Source organism: Fusarium tjaetaba, assembly GCF_013396195.1.
Source record: "Fusarium tjaetaba strain NRRL 66243 chromosome Unknown NRRL66243_c0000150, whole genome shotgun sequence".
NCBI classification, from domain to species: Eukaryota; Fungi; Ascomycota; class Sordariomycetes; order Hypocreales; family Nectriaceae; genus Fusarium; species Fusarium tjaetaba.
In genome coordinates, this window is record NW_023501346.1 from 46,774 (window position 1) to 63,773 (window position 17,000).

The 17,000-nt window shown below is 49.9% G+C and overlaps 4 protein-coding genes across 4 annotated transcripts; 2 read left to right on the forward strand and 2 right to left on the reverse strand.

Moving 5' to 3' along the window:
• Nucleotides 1-200: 200 nt before the first annotated feature.
• FTJAE_7389 (peptidase family m20 m25 m40) lies at nt 201-2,705 on the forward strand (the record flags this gene model as incomplete). The annotated part of the gene is made up of 1 exon (XM_037354100.1): nt 201-2,705. One exon carries the CDS (start codon nt 201-203, stop codon nt 2,703-2,705), a length of 2,505 nt encoding a protein of 834 aa, XP_037205511.1.
• A 959-nt stretch (nt 2,706-3,664) lies between these two features.
• On the forward strand, nt 3,665-4,357 carry FTJAE_7390 (uncharacterized protein; the record flags this gene model as incomplete). The annotated part of the gene is made up of 1 exon (XM_037354102.1): nt 3,665-4,357. The coding sequence occupies one exon, from the start codon at nt 3,665-3,667 to the stop codon at nt 4,355-4,357; it is 693 nt and encodes a 230-aa protein (XP_037205512.1).
• Nucleotides 4,358-4,997: 640 nt separating this feature from the next.
• On the reverse strand, nt 4,998-8,104 carry FTJAE_7391 (positive regulator of purine utilization; the record flags this gene model as incomplete). Its single annotated transcript, XM_037354103.1, has 4 exons — nt 4,998-5,759; nt 5,815-6,736; nt 6,793-7,635; nt 7,761-8,104. The coding sequence occupies 4 exons, from the start codon at nt 8,102-8,104 to the stop codon at nt 4,998-5,000; spliced, it is 2,871 nt and encodes a 956-aa protein (XP_037205513.1).
• A 3,580-nt stretch (nt 8,105-11,684) lies between these two features.
• Nucleotides 11,685-13,650, reverse strand: FTJAE_7392 (tetracycline resistance TCR1; the record flags this gene model as incomplete). Its single annotated transcript, XM_037354104.1, has 6 exons — nt 11,685-12,348; nt 12,400-12,927; nt 12,988-13,027; nt 13,078-13,136; nt 13,188-13,497; nt 13,551-13,650. 6 exons carry the CDS (start codon nt 13,648-13,650, stop codon nt 11,685-11,687), a joined length of 1,701 nt encoding a protein of 566 aa, XP_037205514.1.
• Nucleotides 13,651-17,000: the final 3,350 nt, after the last annotated feature.

The window sequence follows — 17,000 nt, forward strand, 5'->3', positions numbered from 1 at the left end:
CCCAGGATCATCCCCAAGTTCTGTCATACAAAGGTGTTCAAGTTACCGCCTGCATTTGAGCAGCACGGTACCCTACCTATGCCGCTCTGTTCTGCATATCACCAGCAGACCCTCTCTACACCGACGCCTACCGTTCAACTTGCTGACTATAACGCATTGCCAAGTCATTAAACTTACCGCGCCTTTAATATTTCGCCAATATGTCCTTCAGAGATTCGTTCATGACCCATAGTGGTACTCTAGAAGCGCTTCAGAGTCATCATGCACCAACACGAAGAAGTCGTCCTCCGGATATTGACACAATGGCAGCTGAAGAGAATCGCGTGCCCTTGAAAGCTGAAAGGGCTAGCAAAAGAGAATCGAGGTTAGGACTCCGAAGTTTATTCAGTCGATCAAAGACGCACTTAGCCAGTCCTGAAACGCCATCATCCTTTGGAAGCCGTACATCACTCCCTGAAACGAACCCTTATTTTCCAGCCCAGCCCGATGCTGTGTTTGACGATTTGCCCTCGTCCCCTCGCAGCCCGCGCCCTTTAGCTACCATGTTCGAAAGTCAGCAAAGTCCACCAGCTCAACCACGTCCTGTTGGCCTTGTCAGAAACCAGGGGTCTGGCAAACCTGGGCGTGGGCCACTTACAACATGGCATCCTCCGCCCCTGTTTAAAGCATTCCCACAGGCTGTCAAACACATGACATTACCAGCTACGTCACTGGCACCCGAAGCTATTCTACGCATGCATGAGCGACGAGCTAGCGCACTGCGTGACGAAAGTGCAGAAGCGCCAGATGCTGAAGGGGCTCCTACCGAGAAGGCCAAGGTCAAGAAGAAGCATCGTCGCAATACCTCGGGCCATTTCCCAAAGTTTGAATGGACCAACAAGATTTATGTTCTCGTGACATCCGGATATTTGCTGCAATATGCAGCAGAAGGACCTTTCGACCGGCTGCCTGAAAGAATATTGCACCTGAGCAAAGATTCTGCAGCATTTGCAAGTGATGTGATCCCTGGACGCCATTGGGTAGTCCAGGTCTCTGCAGCTGCCGAGTCTGATGGGACAACATCATCAGACTCTCGTTCTTTATTCTCGCGATGGAATTTCCGGGCTACTGAACGACGCCATGCCTCCAACTTCCTCATGGTATTTGAAACTGCCGAGGATATGGAAGGCTGGATCTCAACATTGCGCCGTGAAATCGAGGCACTAGGGGGGAAGAAGACACTTACCGAGACAGGTAAACCAAAGGCCGAGGACGAAGTTGCACCACTACGAGAGAAACCTAGCCAAAGAACTTTGGTAGTACGAGACCCTAATCGGTTATCACGCATAGCAAGCTCCAGCTCCCAGAGCCCTCAAAGTCCCGACAGCTTTCTGCCTCCACAAAACCTACAATGGCAAAGTCAGACGCAAACCAACCGCTCAGTCACAAATATTGCTGAGCCTGAACCTACAGCCGATCAACCTCTTGATGATATTTCGACGACAAATAGCTTCGTATCGCATGATGGCAGGCAACTGGAGAGTTTGCGAGAAAATTCGAACCGCCTTTCATTCATCTCATCCGGCCAACGGACAGTCGTGACTTCTGCAGGATCATCACCAGCGTCTTCACCAACCGTCGATACCTTCCCTGCAGCTGCTGAGCACAAGTTGTCGCTGGAGGAGGCCAAACTTTCACCAGAGCCGAAACCTAGGCCCAACGCTGCAGCTATTCTAGACCGAAGACAGTCTATGCAAGTTCTCACCCCCTTTGTCGAACTGCAAGGAGGACCCATCAACCTACGACCGCAATCTAGCTATGGATCTGGAGCCGCTGATTTGAAGGCCCCAACACCTAACTTCAGTGTACCCAATTCGTCGAACCGGAGATACTCGTATGCGAAGACTATGGCCCAGGAATTCGGCATGGCGCCTTCGTCAGGTCCACTAGAGGTGCGATCTTTGGGTCGCCGAGCACCACCAACGACGTTACCAATCGCGCGGCCTTTATCCATGGTAGCTGACCAACCGTCGCCAATGGAGGACATCCACGAACGACCAGTGACGCGACATGGAGACGAAACTCAGCCAACCATTCCAGTAGAAGATGATCTACCGTCTCTGCCAAATATTCCTACTTCATATGAAATGACATCGCGACGTTCGAGCCTGGTACCAATAGAAGAACCAATCGTCGAGATCAGCCGGCCAGGCAGCTCGCGCAGACAACCGGACATGAGGCAATGGCGCAAATCTGAAAACCCCAGTGTCATGGGACGTAGTATTCCTAACTCAACTCGGCCCAGCCTGGAACAAAGAACTCGTTCGCGATCTTTTCTTGGGGGAACGGAGGAGGCAGCTCGTCGCCGTGCTTCCATTGATAATTATAGCGATGCACGAAGTGACAGCATGTCAGTCAAGGGTCGGTCACAAAGACGGGCGAGTATCCAGTCAGTGATGTCCGACCGTGCATCACAGTACAGTGCCTCAGGGGACCTCCCGCCCCCGATGTCGCCAGAGTCGCTACCTCTTCCTGCACCTCCACCCACAGTGCCCCTACCCCCTATTCCCGCATCATCGAGCAACCCTCTTTTGAGGCCTGATATGAACGGGAAGAGCCTTTTTATTCGAAGGAGCATGCCTCACCTTGGTGAAGTGCCTCCACCAGTGCCACCACCAACCTGTGCGCTTCCTCCTCTTCCACCCAAACTACAAGTCAAGGCCTGAATGCCTTGATTCATGCTATATACCCTTTCCTTGTTTTTGCTGTTACGAACTTTGACGGAGCGATTGATGTGGATTCCGTGATTATCCGAAACGATACTGGGCGTTTTGGAACACTGTTGCTTTTTATTCTCTTTTGTATCGAGACAAAAATTCTCTTCTGGTCAACACACTTGTAAAATATAGAACGGTCGGGCTGGAAGGAGCATTTCCGGTTATGCGGCCACGTCTTGGGATGATATCCATGTATAGGCGTACCAAAGGAAAAGACTATTCAAGGCTACATATAGCCAATAGTAGTGATAGAGTCATAAGAACAAGTCTAATGTTGTTTTCAAAGATGTTGCCTCGGCACCTGAGTGACGATGATGTAGTGGATGACAGCGACTTTACGTAGAGCAACAGGGAATTGTTGTTGCTATACGCTATCCAAGGATAACTTGAAAGTGAAGAGACGTTCATAAGACAGAAAGCTACTGGTTAGAGACACAAGTTGGCCGATATCGAGAGCAGTCTTTGTTCCTGGGCTTATATGAGGTCTTGAGTGGTCTCCACTTTTCAATGAGACTGCTGCCGATACCAAGATATAGGCAGCGGAGGTATTGGAATGATGAACTATAAATACTTGAAATATTTATATTCTGATGGAAAACATAGAGAGAAACACTCTACTTTGTTCGATTTCTCGCGTTCAAAATTTCAATTAAACGCGTGCAGGCCCATGACGCCCAATTAGAAAAAAAGGACGTGGCTGGGGGGGACGTGCAGCATCTTTAATGGATGGAAATGCCGAGCTGCGTCGTGTTGTCCCAACTACAACACAACAACCTCATTAATTCTTCACAACTCTATCCCTCTCAAAAAACCAAGAGCTATACCCTTTTGCTCTTAGGATCTACTGCCATGCTATTTCTAACCATATAATAAACCTAATATCAACACCACATCAACCGCCAACCAAAATGCCAGCCCTTCCTCCATCGTCAACAATACCCTCAGGGTACAATTCTCTCTCTGTCCGCCAGAACGACGACTCGAGCAGCTCTTTCACCGCTGTGCCAACATCCTACAAGAGCACCGATAACTCCCTCGCTCCCGGTGTCGTCGCCGGTATCGTCCTCGGCTCCGTCGCTGGTTTTCTTCTCCTGCTGTACATCATCTACATGCTCCTGCACCGCGGCCCAGTCGTGAGAACAGTCGATGGCGCATCAACTGTTGTCTCAGGCGGACCTATGAGCACCGTCACGGGCGACACATCGACATATTTGAGTTTCCGCAGCAGAAGAGATCGAAGAACGAGGAACAGATCCCGGAGTAGAGCTACGTCTAGATCCAAGAGGACGAGATCGCGCACGACGGTGAATTCGAGGGATAGGAGTCGAAGACGAACATCGCCGCTTGTGGGCGATAGTCGAGGAGAGCGAATCATTGTTGATCCTCCTGCGCCGCGCTTCGTTCAAGAATCGACTATCTCTTCGGATAACGAGATTGTTGTTGAGGAGGAGCACAGTGTTTCTCCACCACGACGATCACGACGACAGAGTCAAGACCGATATCGTCGAGAGCCGTTGATGGGAGAGGGATATCGAAGGGACTATTCCCCAAGAGATTACTCACCTCGGAGGGAGAGCAGACGGTATAGCCGAGACCGATAGAAGAAGATGTTAGCGACGACGACTTGCGTATTTTATTGCTTCAGTTTGTTTTAATTACGACTTTACGACATATTTTGGACGTTGGATGCATAGATCGATTGGAGTATTGAATGGAGGAGAAAGGATTCACTACGACGTACATTGGAAAGAATGAGTAATATGCACAAAAGGAACAGAAGAGAGGAGAGGAGAGGAGGTCAGATTGAGCGTCAAAATCTTTCGAATCGAGGCTTTCATTTCGATAGATACCCGGATAGTCTCTGCAAAAGCCACTTGTATATAGACAAAAGATTGGTACCATCAACTCATGACCTCCAATTTCATCTTCTCTATGAGCGGTATATCTGCTTCATGGCATCTCATATCTACCCAGTTGCTCCATAAGGACTTCATAACTCACCATGATAGTAAACAGTGAACCATCGACTTATTCATGAATTTTCACCACATCTTCCTGCATCGACATCTACTTTTGTAACCTCAAAACAGAAAGGCACCCTCGCCTTCTGATGTACTGGAACATAACCAAATGCCATAAAGAGCCACCCATTTCACTGAGCAGACCCGCATCCGCAGGTAAGCAAGAAATCAAGCCAACGCGCCGGCAATAAAGACAGAAACAGATCCGACAAACATCTTCCTACATGTTCATGCCGCCATCTTGGCCTCCACCTCCTTGGGGACCGCCAAAGAAGAACGTGTCAAAGGGGTTCATCTGTGGTGCCTCACTAAAGTCATGGTGAAGACCCTCCCAGTTCATGCTTAGACCCATATCAAGCTGCGACTGGTCCATGGCAGTGAAGTCTCCGTTTGATGACGCGCCCAGATTCTGGAGGAACTCCATTGTTTGAGCATCTGGGTAGTCCTGTCCATTAAATTGCTGCTGTCCACCATAGGATCCTCCACCGTTCGGTTGGGACGTCAGTCTTCGAGGGATAGGTGAAGGGGCCATTCCCGATTCGATAGGCGATCCCTCTTGCTTATGACCAGAGTCCGTAGGGCTTGGTCCACCTCGACTTCGCGATTTGAGCAAATACCCCTCTGTTGATCGTGCCATTGGGGGCGATGGCTGTGCATTCCCGTCGCCTGCAACAGACAGTGTAGGAGATGAGAGCGAGTCAGATAGCGACAAATCAATCTGATAAGACGTCTGATCTGAGCCCTGCGGACGGTGACGTCCTTGCCCCGTTCCTTTTGATGAGTCCGGCGGTGTGTTCCACGCAGAACGTTGTCTTCGGGCCGTTGGGGCACCGAAACCGCCTGTTGAAGAGGCCATCTTAATGGTGGCCTTGGCTGTTCGATCAAACGCATCTCGGCACGTCTCGGCGGGAGGGCACTTGTCGATCATATCTGTGAGAACCGATTTGGCAGCGAGGATAGTAAAGTCCACTTCATCCATGCTCTAGATCCACTATTAGCTCATTTCTCCGAGGACTATGGGCTTCGTTAAAGCTTACCAGGCGACTTCGTACGATGGGCGAGTGCCAAATAGCATAAAGGTACGATATTCCTGCCATGAACAGGTGATGGGTGGAAAGATAGGTGTAGCTCACCAACCCACTGAGATGTAGTTGTCTATATATGCGGAGGATCTTTTGGCCTGCCTCTGCAACTTTCAGGTAGATTCGATCCTCGTCTTCACGAAGCTCTGCTTGGAACGCCGTTGGGCTGTTTACCTCATTTGATGAATTGTACTCGCCCTCGAACATAGCAGGAACACTGAGGCTCTGACGATAGAGCATTATGATTGCCTGCCAGTAATTGAGCTCCAGAAACTCGGTTGAAAACATGACACCCGTCTCTTGTCTCGATGGTGCTGATGTCTTCCACTGATACAGCCTTCGGTCGATATCTATGCGCCATGAACGGAACGAATCAAACTGCACCAGGAAGGGCGAAGGGAGATGAATATGCATATCAGGGAACTTGCCCTGCACACCCGCCTTGGCGATCTGAGCCTGATTGTACTGCAACACTTGAAGAATTTCCGATTGCAGCAGCCTCAGTCGGAAGTAATGATGGGCAACATGCTTGTAGCTGGGTTGGAGCTGATCTGATGGTGGATCTATAAGTCCGGTCGGTGTGATATAGTCATCGTCCAACAAGGACGGAAACTCAGTTGTGATGACCTGATCGCTGACGCCGAATGGTCTTCCAACGCATGTGCTAACCAGACGATCGAGAGAGTACGTGCACCACCACAAACGGCGCCTCATATCTCGCACCCACAACTTCTTTCCCCGGGTTTGTGCTCCATTCTCTCGGGATCCAGCACTATCAGTCTGTTCACTTTCGTTAGGTAAGGAATCAATTTCCCTGTCATCCTCGTAGTGCAGGCCGAGATCAACTGCAAGTCGAACAGCAACACCAATAATGTACCTAGTCCGTGTCAGTCAGGTGAGTTCACACACCACATACGAACAATCAGCACATACCAGAGGCCAGGGGGAACAGGTCGAAGCAGAGCAAAATTAGCCAGCAGAAGTACGGCTTGCAGAACTTCTAACCCTCCTCCGCTGTTGCTTAAACACGATTCTAGGTGCACGATCGCGCTCGCGTGATACTCCTCTGGCTCACATCGACTTTTGTTGTCTGCGCCAGCATCGCCAGATGAGTCAGATTTCACTGGTTCGCCAACAATGACACCACAGCCGATGGCGAAGACCATATTCAGCAAATAGAGCTCCCGCGAGCCTCGGGCCGGATCCTGAGTGGCATATATGCGTTCAAACGTCTGCATAAACTCTCCTCTGTGCAGAATTGGAATCTGAGGGTTCGAGTGTTCAAAATATAACCTCACGAGCCGCAAGCCGACTTCTTTACTAGGGAAACTGGCAGGTTTGATAGAAGGCCTGGTATGAAGGCCGAAAAACGAATCGCGCAGCGAAGCTCCATTGCCGCTTGTTTGCCGATGATTCCTTGGATCATTCGGATTCGTTTGACCAGAGGATGAATATTGAACTGCAGCATATACGACCCGGGCGAACGAGACACCAGATGCGGATGCCAAAGACCGCGGTTTCGATGGGCTCACGATGTTGAGGAACCCTGATTGGCCCGACTTCTTCTTAAGCGATTCCACCGCCTGGCTCTGAGGCCTACGGTCACCGGCTTCTGATGGGCCGGAATAACCTGTTTCGGTGGCGGAGTTGATACTGGCGGTGTCGGTGCCTATTCGAGAACACAATTCGAGGTTTTCGGCTGGTGGGAAGGTGATGTTATTGGCGCTAAGCAGGTTCTCAAGCTGCTCGACTCGGGTTTCGAGATAGTAAACATAACTGCGCGCAAGGTCAATATTTACTCATTAATCGACTTTGACGGTTTTGTAGCGCGTCGTCGAGGTCTGTGATGACCAAAAGATCACATCTCTAGACAATCGCGCGCTTGCATTGTCTTATCGTACCTGCGTGGGATTTCCTTCTTTGTGATGGGATCATAGCCAACACAAGCAACCCCTGCCTTGGCGCAACTTGCGCAGCTCGGTAACTTCTGATCACAACGGTTTTTACGTAGGCGACAACGGTTACAGGCGCTGACGTTGCGAAAGTTACTGCTCTGGCCTGCCTTGGCCGCTACTGAGGGAGAGGCGGTAGTGGAAGATGCTGAAGCGCCGTCGGCTTGGAGACGGTCGCGCTCACGATCCTGGGGGCTCGGCTGTCCGTTGCGCGGCGATTCATCGTCATTCGAGTCTTGTCGCTGTCGCTTTGCGGGTTGCGAGCTCGGGGACGGAGGGCCACGCGCAGGCATTGTAACGGCCCGGCGGGCAACCGAAGACGGCGCCGATAAGCTTGCGACGGGGTCGGAGATGGAGAGAAATGGCTCAGGCGGAGTGACGCAGATCAGCCGGAGAAATCGATATCCAAGAGGTCGGTCTTAGGTATAGTAGGATGTCGTCTGTGAATTGATGATGGAGACGGAGAGAGTGGGTTTGAGCTTGCTTGAGCTTAGTCGGGGGACGGAGACGGGGGCGGAAGGTGGCAGGTGAAAGGCGGAACGGTAGATTGAGACTTCCGGTCGGGACTGCGTTAACAATTAATGAAACGAAAGAACGGGCGGAGAAGTTAAAGTAAGGTAAGCGCAGTTCTGAGGATAGTAACAGGAAGGCAGCTAGGTAGCTACTACTCCGAATGGGTGGGATAGATTGAGACAAAAAGGCAGGAGCTGGACAATTGAAGGATATGGATAAGGCGGGAAGGGATCGACAAGCCGCTGTAGCCGCTAACGTTTGTCAAAGCGCAAGGAGTTTGTCAACTGTATTAGAGCTGATATCTGATGAATTGGGGGTTCAAAGATATGAGAAGAAGCCCAGCCGAGCCCAGAGATCAAGTGGTTGCCGAACTGCCTAAATCTTCCAGGAGAGAATTGGCCACCCAGATTATCAGTCAGTCAGTCGAACATGGAAGCAACAGCTTTCTTTGCTGACTATTTGTTGTCTGCGGGGACCAACCAAGCTTGGCCCATGACTAGACCCCCAAAGAACAACGATTCTGGCTGTCAACGTCGTAGAGAGTCGAGACTAATTCGGGGCATGGACTAAGCGAAAATCATGGCAAGTGGTCCCTGAAAGAGGGGACCTATCAACTGTGCATACAGTTCCTCAGTATAAGGAGGCAATATCTCGTGGTGGAGGTGACGGTGGTTGATGGCCGTTTCTGGACGAGTCTGCGATGATGATAATTGTCACGATTGTTTCACGGAGAATGGAGACAGGCAAGGGTCTTGAAGTTTCCAGTTGTACATAAGCAATTAAAAGTTTTCAACCAAATTATACGGCACAAGGATCCATGTAGTAGTCGACGTCAAGATGGTTCAGATAATGGCTTTGTTAAAGAGTATAAGATATGATCCATACAATACTATAAGATACTAAAGACTCGATAACAATGCATTATCTCGATTCTCAAAACTGCAAACAAGCCACAAGAAAAAAAGCAAAGAAGGAAAGACCCTCTTCGTTGGCCAAAGTGCAAGTGCTGTCAATAACCAAACAAGGGTCCTTCCAGATTCATCCCAGTTTGAATCCTGTAGCGAGCAGGTGGGAGAAGGATGATTTCTCTACGAATTGAGTTCTTGTATTGGCCAATTTATTCGTCTCTCAACTCATCATTTCTTACAAAACACAAGGAAGAATGAAAGCCTTCAAAGTCAACTGCAAATCTGGGAATTAATATTCTTGGCATGCAGCATCTTAAAAACGCCTTGTTTATCATCCTGTCGATCCTCTCCTGCAAACCAGACTTGCAAGTTTGAGGCGCATCATGACAGCGAATCATCTTATCAGTGCTTGCTCTTGTCTTGTCTTCTTTGCCTTTCTTTTTATTTGCTGAAATAGTCACAGTGATCGTGATTTAAGTCTTGCATCCGAACTTGTCCGGCTTTATAACCGGTCCCCCTTCATCCTGCTCTCAGCTTTCGCCGCCAGATACCGCATCGGGGCATTGACAGCGGCACAGTGCAGTTGTATACATGCGACATCCCGTTTTTCAGTCTTTGATTTGAATATGTATTGCTTGTAAGTGAGAAGAGACGACAAAGAGGTTACTTTGAGTTATACTCGAATTCCTCTTATGTACCACGATCTTTCTACGCCGAAATACACTACTTACCGTATCATACTCAGTGAATATCTCGCTCGTCCGGCTCCGTTGACCTGAACCTTGTCAGCGGGCTTGTCTCTTGGACCGGATCGGATGCAGCCTGGCGGTTGGCTGCATCATCACCAACACCAGCCAACATCTCTTCCGATTCCCGATTTGAGATGCCGGGTCACCGTATTCGTACATAAGCTGCACGAACATGAATAAGGTCACGAAAGAAATTCCGAATTCCTGGGAACTCGGTCCATATCTCTTTATTACCGCTTCAACTATCTACCGATATATCCTCACGCAAACATTAAAGCGTCACACATGGAGGATCTATACTAATAATCTCCCCTACCACGATTTGTCACAGCCAAATCAATCACATCTCCCTCCTGCGATTTCTCTCTTTCGAAAGGTGTTCAAACCTCCTCAATTCGCAGCAAGGGTCCATCCTCTCCATCATTCTTAGCCTCTCTCCACACCACCCAACCTCACTTCAAGCTCCTAACATCCATTAGAGCGCACGAATAAACTGAAGCAGAAGATTTTGAAATTGATTAAACTCATACGATTTCCACCATAACTCTCAAGCAACTGCGATTCCCGACTGTAACCATCCAATTCAGCTTTGCGCGTATAGATTCGCCGCTATGAGCAGTTCCCCGTGTATCATCAGATCATGGGGTTTTCTTGGGCAAGGGTAAGGGTATTGTTACCTCATTTTCCTGTCCTCTTTTCTCGATGTCTTTCTGGTTACCGACATACATACATGTGAGTCTGTCTATGTATATCCTCTATAGGAAATTCACTTGCTGGCTGCCTGATGCTACGCTGCGGTTGCACGGGATATATCACGAGGTCAATCACAAGGTCTAAAGCAACTACATGCGACTACATGCATACTCAGGTACCTCGATTACTATGTGAAACTCTGTCATATGTATCAAAATAAGATGCATTGTTGTCTTCGGCCATGCCGTGTTACGCACGTTCCGTTCTGCACTTTGGCCGCTGCCATTCCAGCCTGCAGCATGCGTATGCGTATGTATGCGTAAGCATATCGAGCATCACCGTCTATGTGTATGTCTATGTATCTCCATGTCACTCAGGCACCGCGCAGAATGTAGTTGCATGCATATATCTTTGTTCAATGAGACGGCAGTCTTGAAATTACTGCCACTGACACTATCCATCCTTTCTTACACCGCCAGTTCCGCCCCGTGAGGTAGCCTGAACTGAAAAGCACAAACTCTTAAAAGTCTGAAAACAAACGCTACCGACATCTGCGAGGCCACCAGGATCCCCCATACCGAACAAACGCCTTCTAAACCTCCGGGGTCCTGTCGTTGACGATACGGCATGGGCTGGTGCCGTCGGCCGTGTAGCAAAATCCATTACAAAAATGTTTCCCTTCCCAAAATATCAATCATCCATCCTTCTACTTTGTCGTTGAATCCTTCGTCCCTCGAATGAATCCATAGTCTATGTTTCGTGAAATGAGTTCCCAAAGTTCATCCGTCTTCTTTTTTCCCTCTTGTTGTAAAACGCCTGTTCCATGCCTGATCGCTGTGTTGGAAGAAAAAAAGGGGGTATTTTTCCACATGGGCCTCGCATGCCCTTTATACAATTCGTCCCTAAAAGAAATGACGCCAGATTGTTTCGATTCTTCGCTTGCTCGAAACATTCAAACTCCGGTGAAAATCCAAGCTGTATGTTGTTGTTGCTTCATGCTGATTGTTTCCTTAAACGCTCTCCTCCTCGTCGTAGTCGGTGAAAAGACCCTCATCCAAGAGAGGATCCTCCTCAGGCAGCACATCGTCCTGAGGTCCGCCCTCCGTAATCTGGGAGCTGAGATATGCTCCAACAATGGTGATGAGTCCGCTGAACCACCAAGCCAGTCCAGAGTATCCAGTCTGAAGACCCCAAGAGTAAAGAAGTCCAGACAGGGTTGGGCCCAGAGCACGGCACAAGCTGGCAGTTGAGGCTGCAATTCCGTTGATCGTTCCAAGGACCTGCTTAGATGGTGCCGAGTTGGCCAGCAGGATTGCGTTGCTGGGGTATGCCATGGTGGAGAAAGTGCACTTCCAGATGACAAGGAGGTAGATAGCCGGCATTCTCATAGATTCGGGGAGCAGCACAAGATAGGGTGTGACCAGGTAGAGCGCAAAGTACGAGAATGCGAGGATTCGGAAGAGGCGGAGAGATCCAAGCCGTCGGGTAACTGGAGGAACGATGAGATAGTTGGAGAAGAGTGAGTAAAGTCCTTGCACCGACATGATGACACCGATCATCTTAGTCTCGAGGCCGAATCCATCGGTAAACTTGAAGGGGAGGTCGTGAACAGGGTGTTCAGGCCGCTTAGTGCTCAGGAAAACAGGGAAAAGCTGGTCAAAAGTCATAGTGTGGCTGTGATATGTGTTAGAGACTGCATGAAGCTTTCAGTGAGGCGAAACTTACAAGGCGAGAATGCCATAAGAGATGATGTTCATAATGACAGGCTTGGTGAAAGTCTTTGACTTTCGCACCACAATGGGTTCTAAGGGGGCTTCGTTCAGGGATTGTGCGTCAGGCTGAGGAGCAAGTCGGGGCGAATTCTCTTGGCTTCGGTAAGCAGGCAGGGCCTCGTCAGAGTGAGCAGAGCCAGGGCGAACACTGGTCGAGAGATACTGGACGTTTTGCTTTCCGTCAAGAAGAGCCTGCTTCTCGGGAGAGCGGCCTCGTCCGTTGCAGCTCGCAACTCCACCGAACCAGCTGGCGAGGTAATCTCCAATCTCACGTCCACGGTCTCGCTGGGACTTCTTCTCAGCATGGGTCTCATCCAGGAAGAGAAGTCCAATGATGACTCCGAAGAAAACAGTGGCGGCGCTGAAAAGATTAGGGAGGAGGTAGGGATATCGGTCCCAGATGGTTCCACGAGCGAAGATCTCGGGGTAGCTGATGCATGGTCGTGCGAGAGCTCCTCCAATCATAGGCCCAACGATCGATCTAAATAGGTAATCCAGTCAGCAACTGCTGTCAATGACTGCATGAATATGTATGGCTTACCCAATGCACCACACCATGGGCATGATAGTATAAGCTCGGGCTGGATGATCTGTTAGCCAAATTCTCATCTGATCTTAAGATTCAACTTACGTTGATGTTCCTTGACAGTGACAAGCTCGGCGACAGTTGTCTGAAGAACGCCAATGTTGCTGAAATATGTTAATTGAGCATTCTAAGTATCTTTCCCGAAAAAAACATACCCATTGAGAAGACCTCCGAGAGCGCGCGCAAAGAGTGCGACTGGCAGACTGGGGGCGAAACCAAAAACCAAGACACTCAGAGCAGTTCCCAGCAGACCAAAGAGAAGCACTGGCTTTCGGCCAATCTTGTCGCTAAGCCGTCCCCAAAGAACTCCTGTCGAGAATTCGGCCAATGTGAAAGCGGAGGTGACCATGCCGGCGTAAACTGAAATCTTGTTGGAATCATCGGTAATGTTGAAATCTTGGATCATGTAGTAGATGTAGGGGAAGATGGACATGAAGGCGATCGGTTCGCATATTCTGCAGCAGGCTGCCAAGTGTTAGACCCAGTGTCGCAAAAGTCATGTAAGCTGAGCTCCGTACCTAGAACAAACATCTGCTTTGCGGGGAATGGGGGAAGCGGCCTCTCATTGCGGCCAGCGGCTTCACGGTTGGCCGCAGTCATTTGACGACTCCTCGCCATGTTTTCTAGTTGTGATCCTCCCGGGAGGTATCGTCTTGTTCAATGGGTGTCCCCTGGTAAATCTATGTTCAACTTTTGGTGAAAATGGTGGCTCTGAACTATTCGCAAGTCTGATCGATCCGTTTCGTAAAGTCTAAGAGCATGAGACAAGTGGCTTCGGTAGGTTGCTGAGTATCGTCGAGTATGTGAGTGTGTAAGTGATGTGGTGTAGATGTCCAACCCAAGTAGCAACAGATTGAAGATGTTGACAAAGACTCAAGCTGAAGTGAGAGATAGAGAAAGAACACAGAATAAGAATCAAGGTGGCAGAGGGAGAAGGGAGACTAATTAAAGGGTTATAGAAGGTTCACGGAAGGAAAAGAGAAGGACCAAGATGGGGTGGATACACTTATAAGAAGTGTATGGAGTATGGAGAATGAGTAGGTGAGGTATGTATGAGGATGGAGTGTTGGTAGTGAAAGCGAAGGTGAGCAACACGCCCTCAGACTGACTGGGACTGGGACTGGGGTACATGGACTTGTCACAATGATCATCTTCTGGAGCAGAATAGAATTAATTACTAGACCCGAAGCTTGGAACCAGCGGTGACATGAGCGCGCCAAATGGGCAAAGGGCAAATCTCCTGTCGTGTCCGCGCTTCGCTGCGCTGCTCTGTGCTGTGAGATGCGGCGAACGGCCAAATTCTTGGGCAGTGGGGCTAGCTTTCAGGGCTCCCAGAGGCACCAGAGTTAGAACACCACGGGCAGCCATCCCAGTTTGACAGGGCGGACTTGGTCTTGGGCTGCAGGGGCTGGGTCCCAGGGAGACGGAGACGCAAAGGAGCCCTGGGAGACTAAGCGTATGTACCCAGCAAGTACTTCTGCAGGGGTATCCTTCTTCTGTCTCTGGTCCCCTGTAAGCCACTGGACGACGCCCACGGGGACGTGTGTCGAGCAAAACGCCATGGACTGACGGTTGGGTTCGAGCTTAATTGTTGGGTGCGAACCTGAATGGAGCTGGAAAACAAACCAAGCCAAACCAAATACCAATGCTAATAGCGAATAGTGCCGTCCCTAACTGCACCCCGGTATTTCCGCTGTGGCTAAGCGCATGTCCGAGTGTTCCCTTTCGTCAAAAGTCCTGTCTTTCCATGGACACATCATTCTGTTGTTTCGAAACTGGCTTATGTGTGCAAAACATACATCAGCAACCTGAAATACGGTCAACTGACTTCCATGTTATCGCATTGGCTGCATCAAACAGCACTAACCCGCACAGCCGCTGTAGAGGACAGGACAGCAGCGGCAGGCTTAGGAGGCGGTGAACGCAGTACAGTGAGTAATGAGCAACGGCCCCCGGGGGCTCGTCACACGGAAATCATCCCCGGGGTCGCCTCAGCCTGGCTGTGGAGCGATAATGTTACTAGGGAAGACCTCCCGGAAGGGGACCACACCTCTCATCCTCTTGGTGACGGGCAGAAAGTAATGAGATCCCAGCGGAGCCGACTTCCATCAGTCAGTCTAGTCAGTCACAGTCACTCAGTCAGTCAGCCAGCACCACCAATTGTCAAAGCACATGGCATGGCATGCCATGGGCCGTTATTCCAGCCTTGGCGTTGCGGCGTGCGATTTCGATGCGGCGCCTAATGACGTCGATTCGAGTAGAACAGAATCAGATATCAGTCCAGTGCCTGCTGTGATAGGAGTTGCGATGTTTTTGTTGTCTCTTTCATAGGTAGGTTGTTATTGTCGTCCCCCACGTTCCCAGCCAGCTCACCCGTCAGTCATAGCCAGGCGTAGGCATCCGTCCATCTTACATGGTATTTTCCTTGAATAGCATGCTGGCTCTGATGATGTGTTATTCGCTTGGTGTTTCTTTGTTCTTCTCTCACACCCACCGCCGGCCATTCGTTCCGGGAAGTCTGGAGCAAACATCTTATGCCGTACCTTGTAGCTCCTGTGGTGTTTTCCAGAACGATGGAGCACATAGTCAGCAGACGACTTCCATGCATGAGGGAGTCATTCGGGATCTGCCTGCATTGCCAGCAACGTCGATACACCGCAGCCTTGTCATACCTCAACCATGTTTCACTGCCCACTGCATACGAGCTCGAGAATGACGCGTAGGACAAGGACAAATTAAGTATCATGCTCTGATCGGTGTGCAAGACAGAGTTACCGGGATACTGACCAAGAGCTCGATTGTGATATCTTTAGATATCGCGAAAACGAGCTGCAACTCCAAACCTATCTTGTGCTTGTCACGAGGTCAAACTTACACAGGAGATTCCACCTCGGAACACGGAGTAAAAATTCCTTCTTGCATATCAGTCGGCCGAGAAAGGACATGACTAGGCCGAAAAGCCTAGGTGTAAGTGATGCCAAGGTCGCAGGAATCTGTATGTAGAATGTCGAACCTACTTCGTGACCGATACGGACACCATCCCCAGTCGAGCAGGGCCTCTCACCTTGGAAATTGCAAGGTTCCCCGACAGCGGCTCTCATGAAAGCTTCCCGACAGGCAAGGACAAATTGAAAATCTCAAACATGTTGCAGCCAAAAATTTTCAAGCCTGACTGACATAGGCGTGTCGTCCATCTGTCAGACACGTGGCTGATGTTGATGGTCCTGTACTAAGAAAATTTTGAATTTAGAGTCATATATGTCGGTCTGCCGCATCGTCATCGAAAATTTTCCCCAGGTGCATTAACGTCATACAAGCCAGGCGCCAATAGAAGCACACGACATATTTCTTTGAAGTGGAAGCCCTCGTTGACATCCCCGGAGCCCCATAAAGTAGGGTTAATAGAAGGGAGCCACCCACGGGTGAGGGAGCAAGGGAATAAACAATCGAGGTGTGAGATTTTGATCAGGAACCCGAGACATGGTCACCGCCATGGTGCACCGGACCCTTCGCCTACTGCTGGCACGTGGAGTAGCTGCTCCGGCGCGTAAGCCACACATTGTGAGCCCAGCACGGAAGACGAAACTGGCGGTGTTGGGCTTGAAAATGCAGCAATCAATGCAGCGGTTTCAAGTCAGGGCTCTCTGAACCTTGAAGCTGTAGGGTACAGTCTCCCAGTCTCCAGCGGCCCACGCCAATATCTGCGGCAAATGGATCTGACTCGACTTTGAGCTCGTCAGAGCAAATTGGCCCACTCGCACCCAACCCGCTGGGCCGTAAGCCCCGAGTAGCAAAGACTGCCGGAAGTGCAGCCGACTCCACAGATACAATTTAGATCGTCTTTAATTAGTCTGCAAACAGCTTCGAATGCTGGATGCGATCCTCTCGGGAGTCGCCCTTTTGTTGCAATCGTGCCTGTCCCCGTATATATGTACACCGAATGTCGGCATTTGAGTCTTGAGACAAGG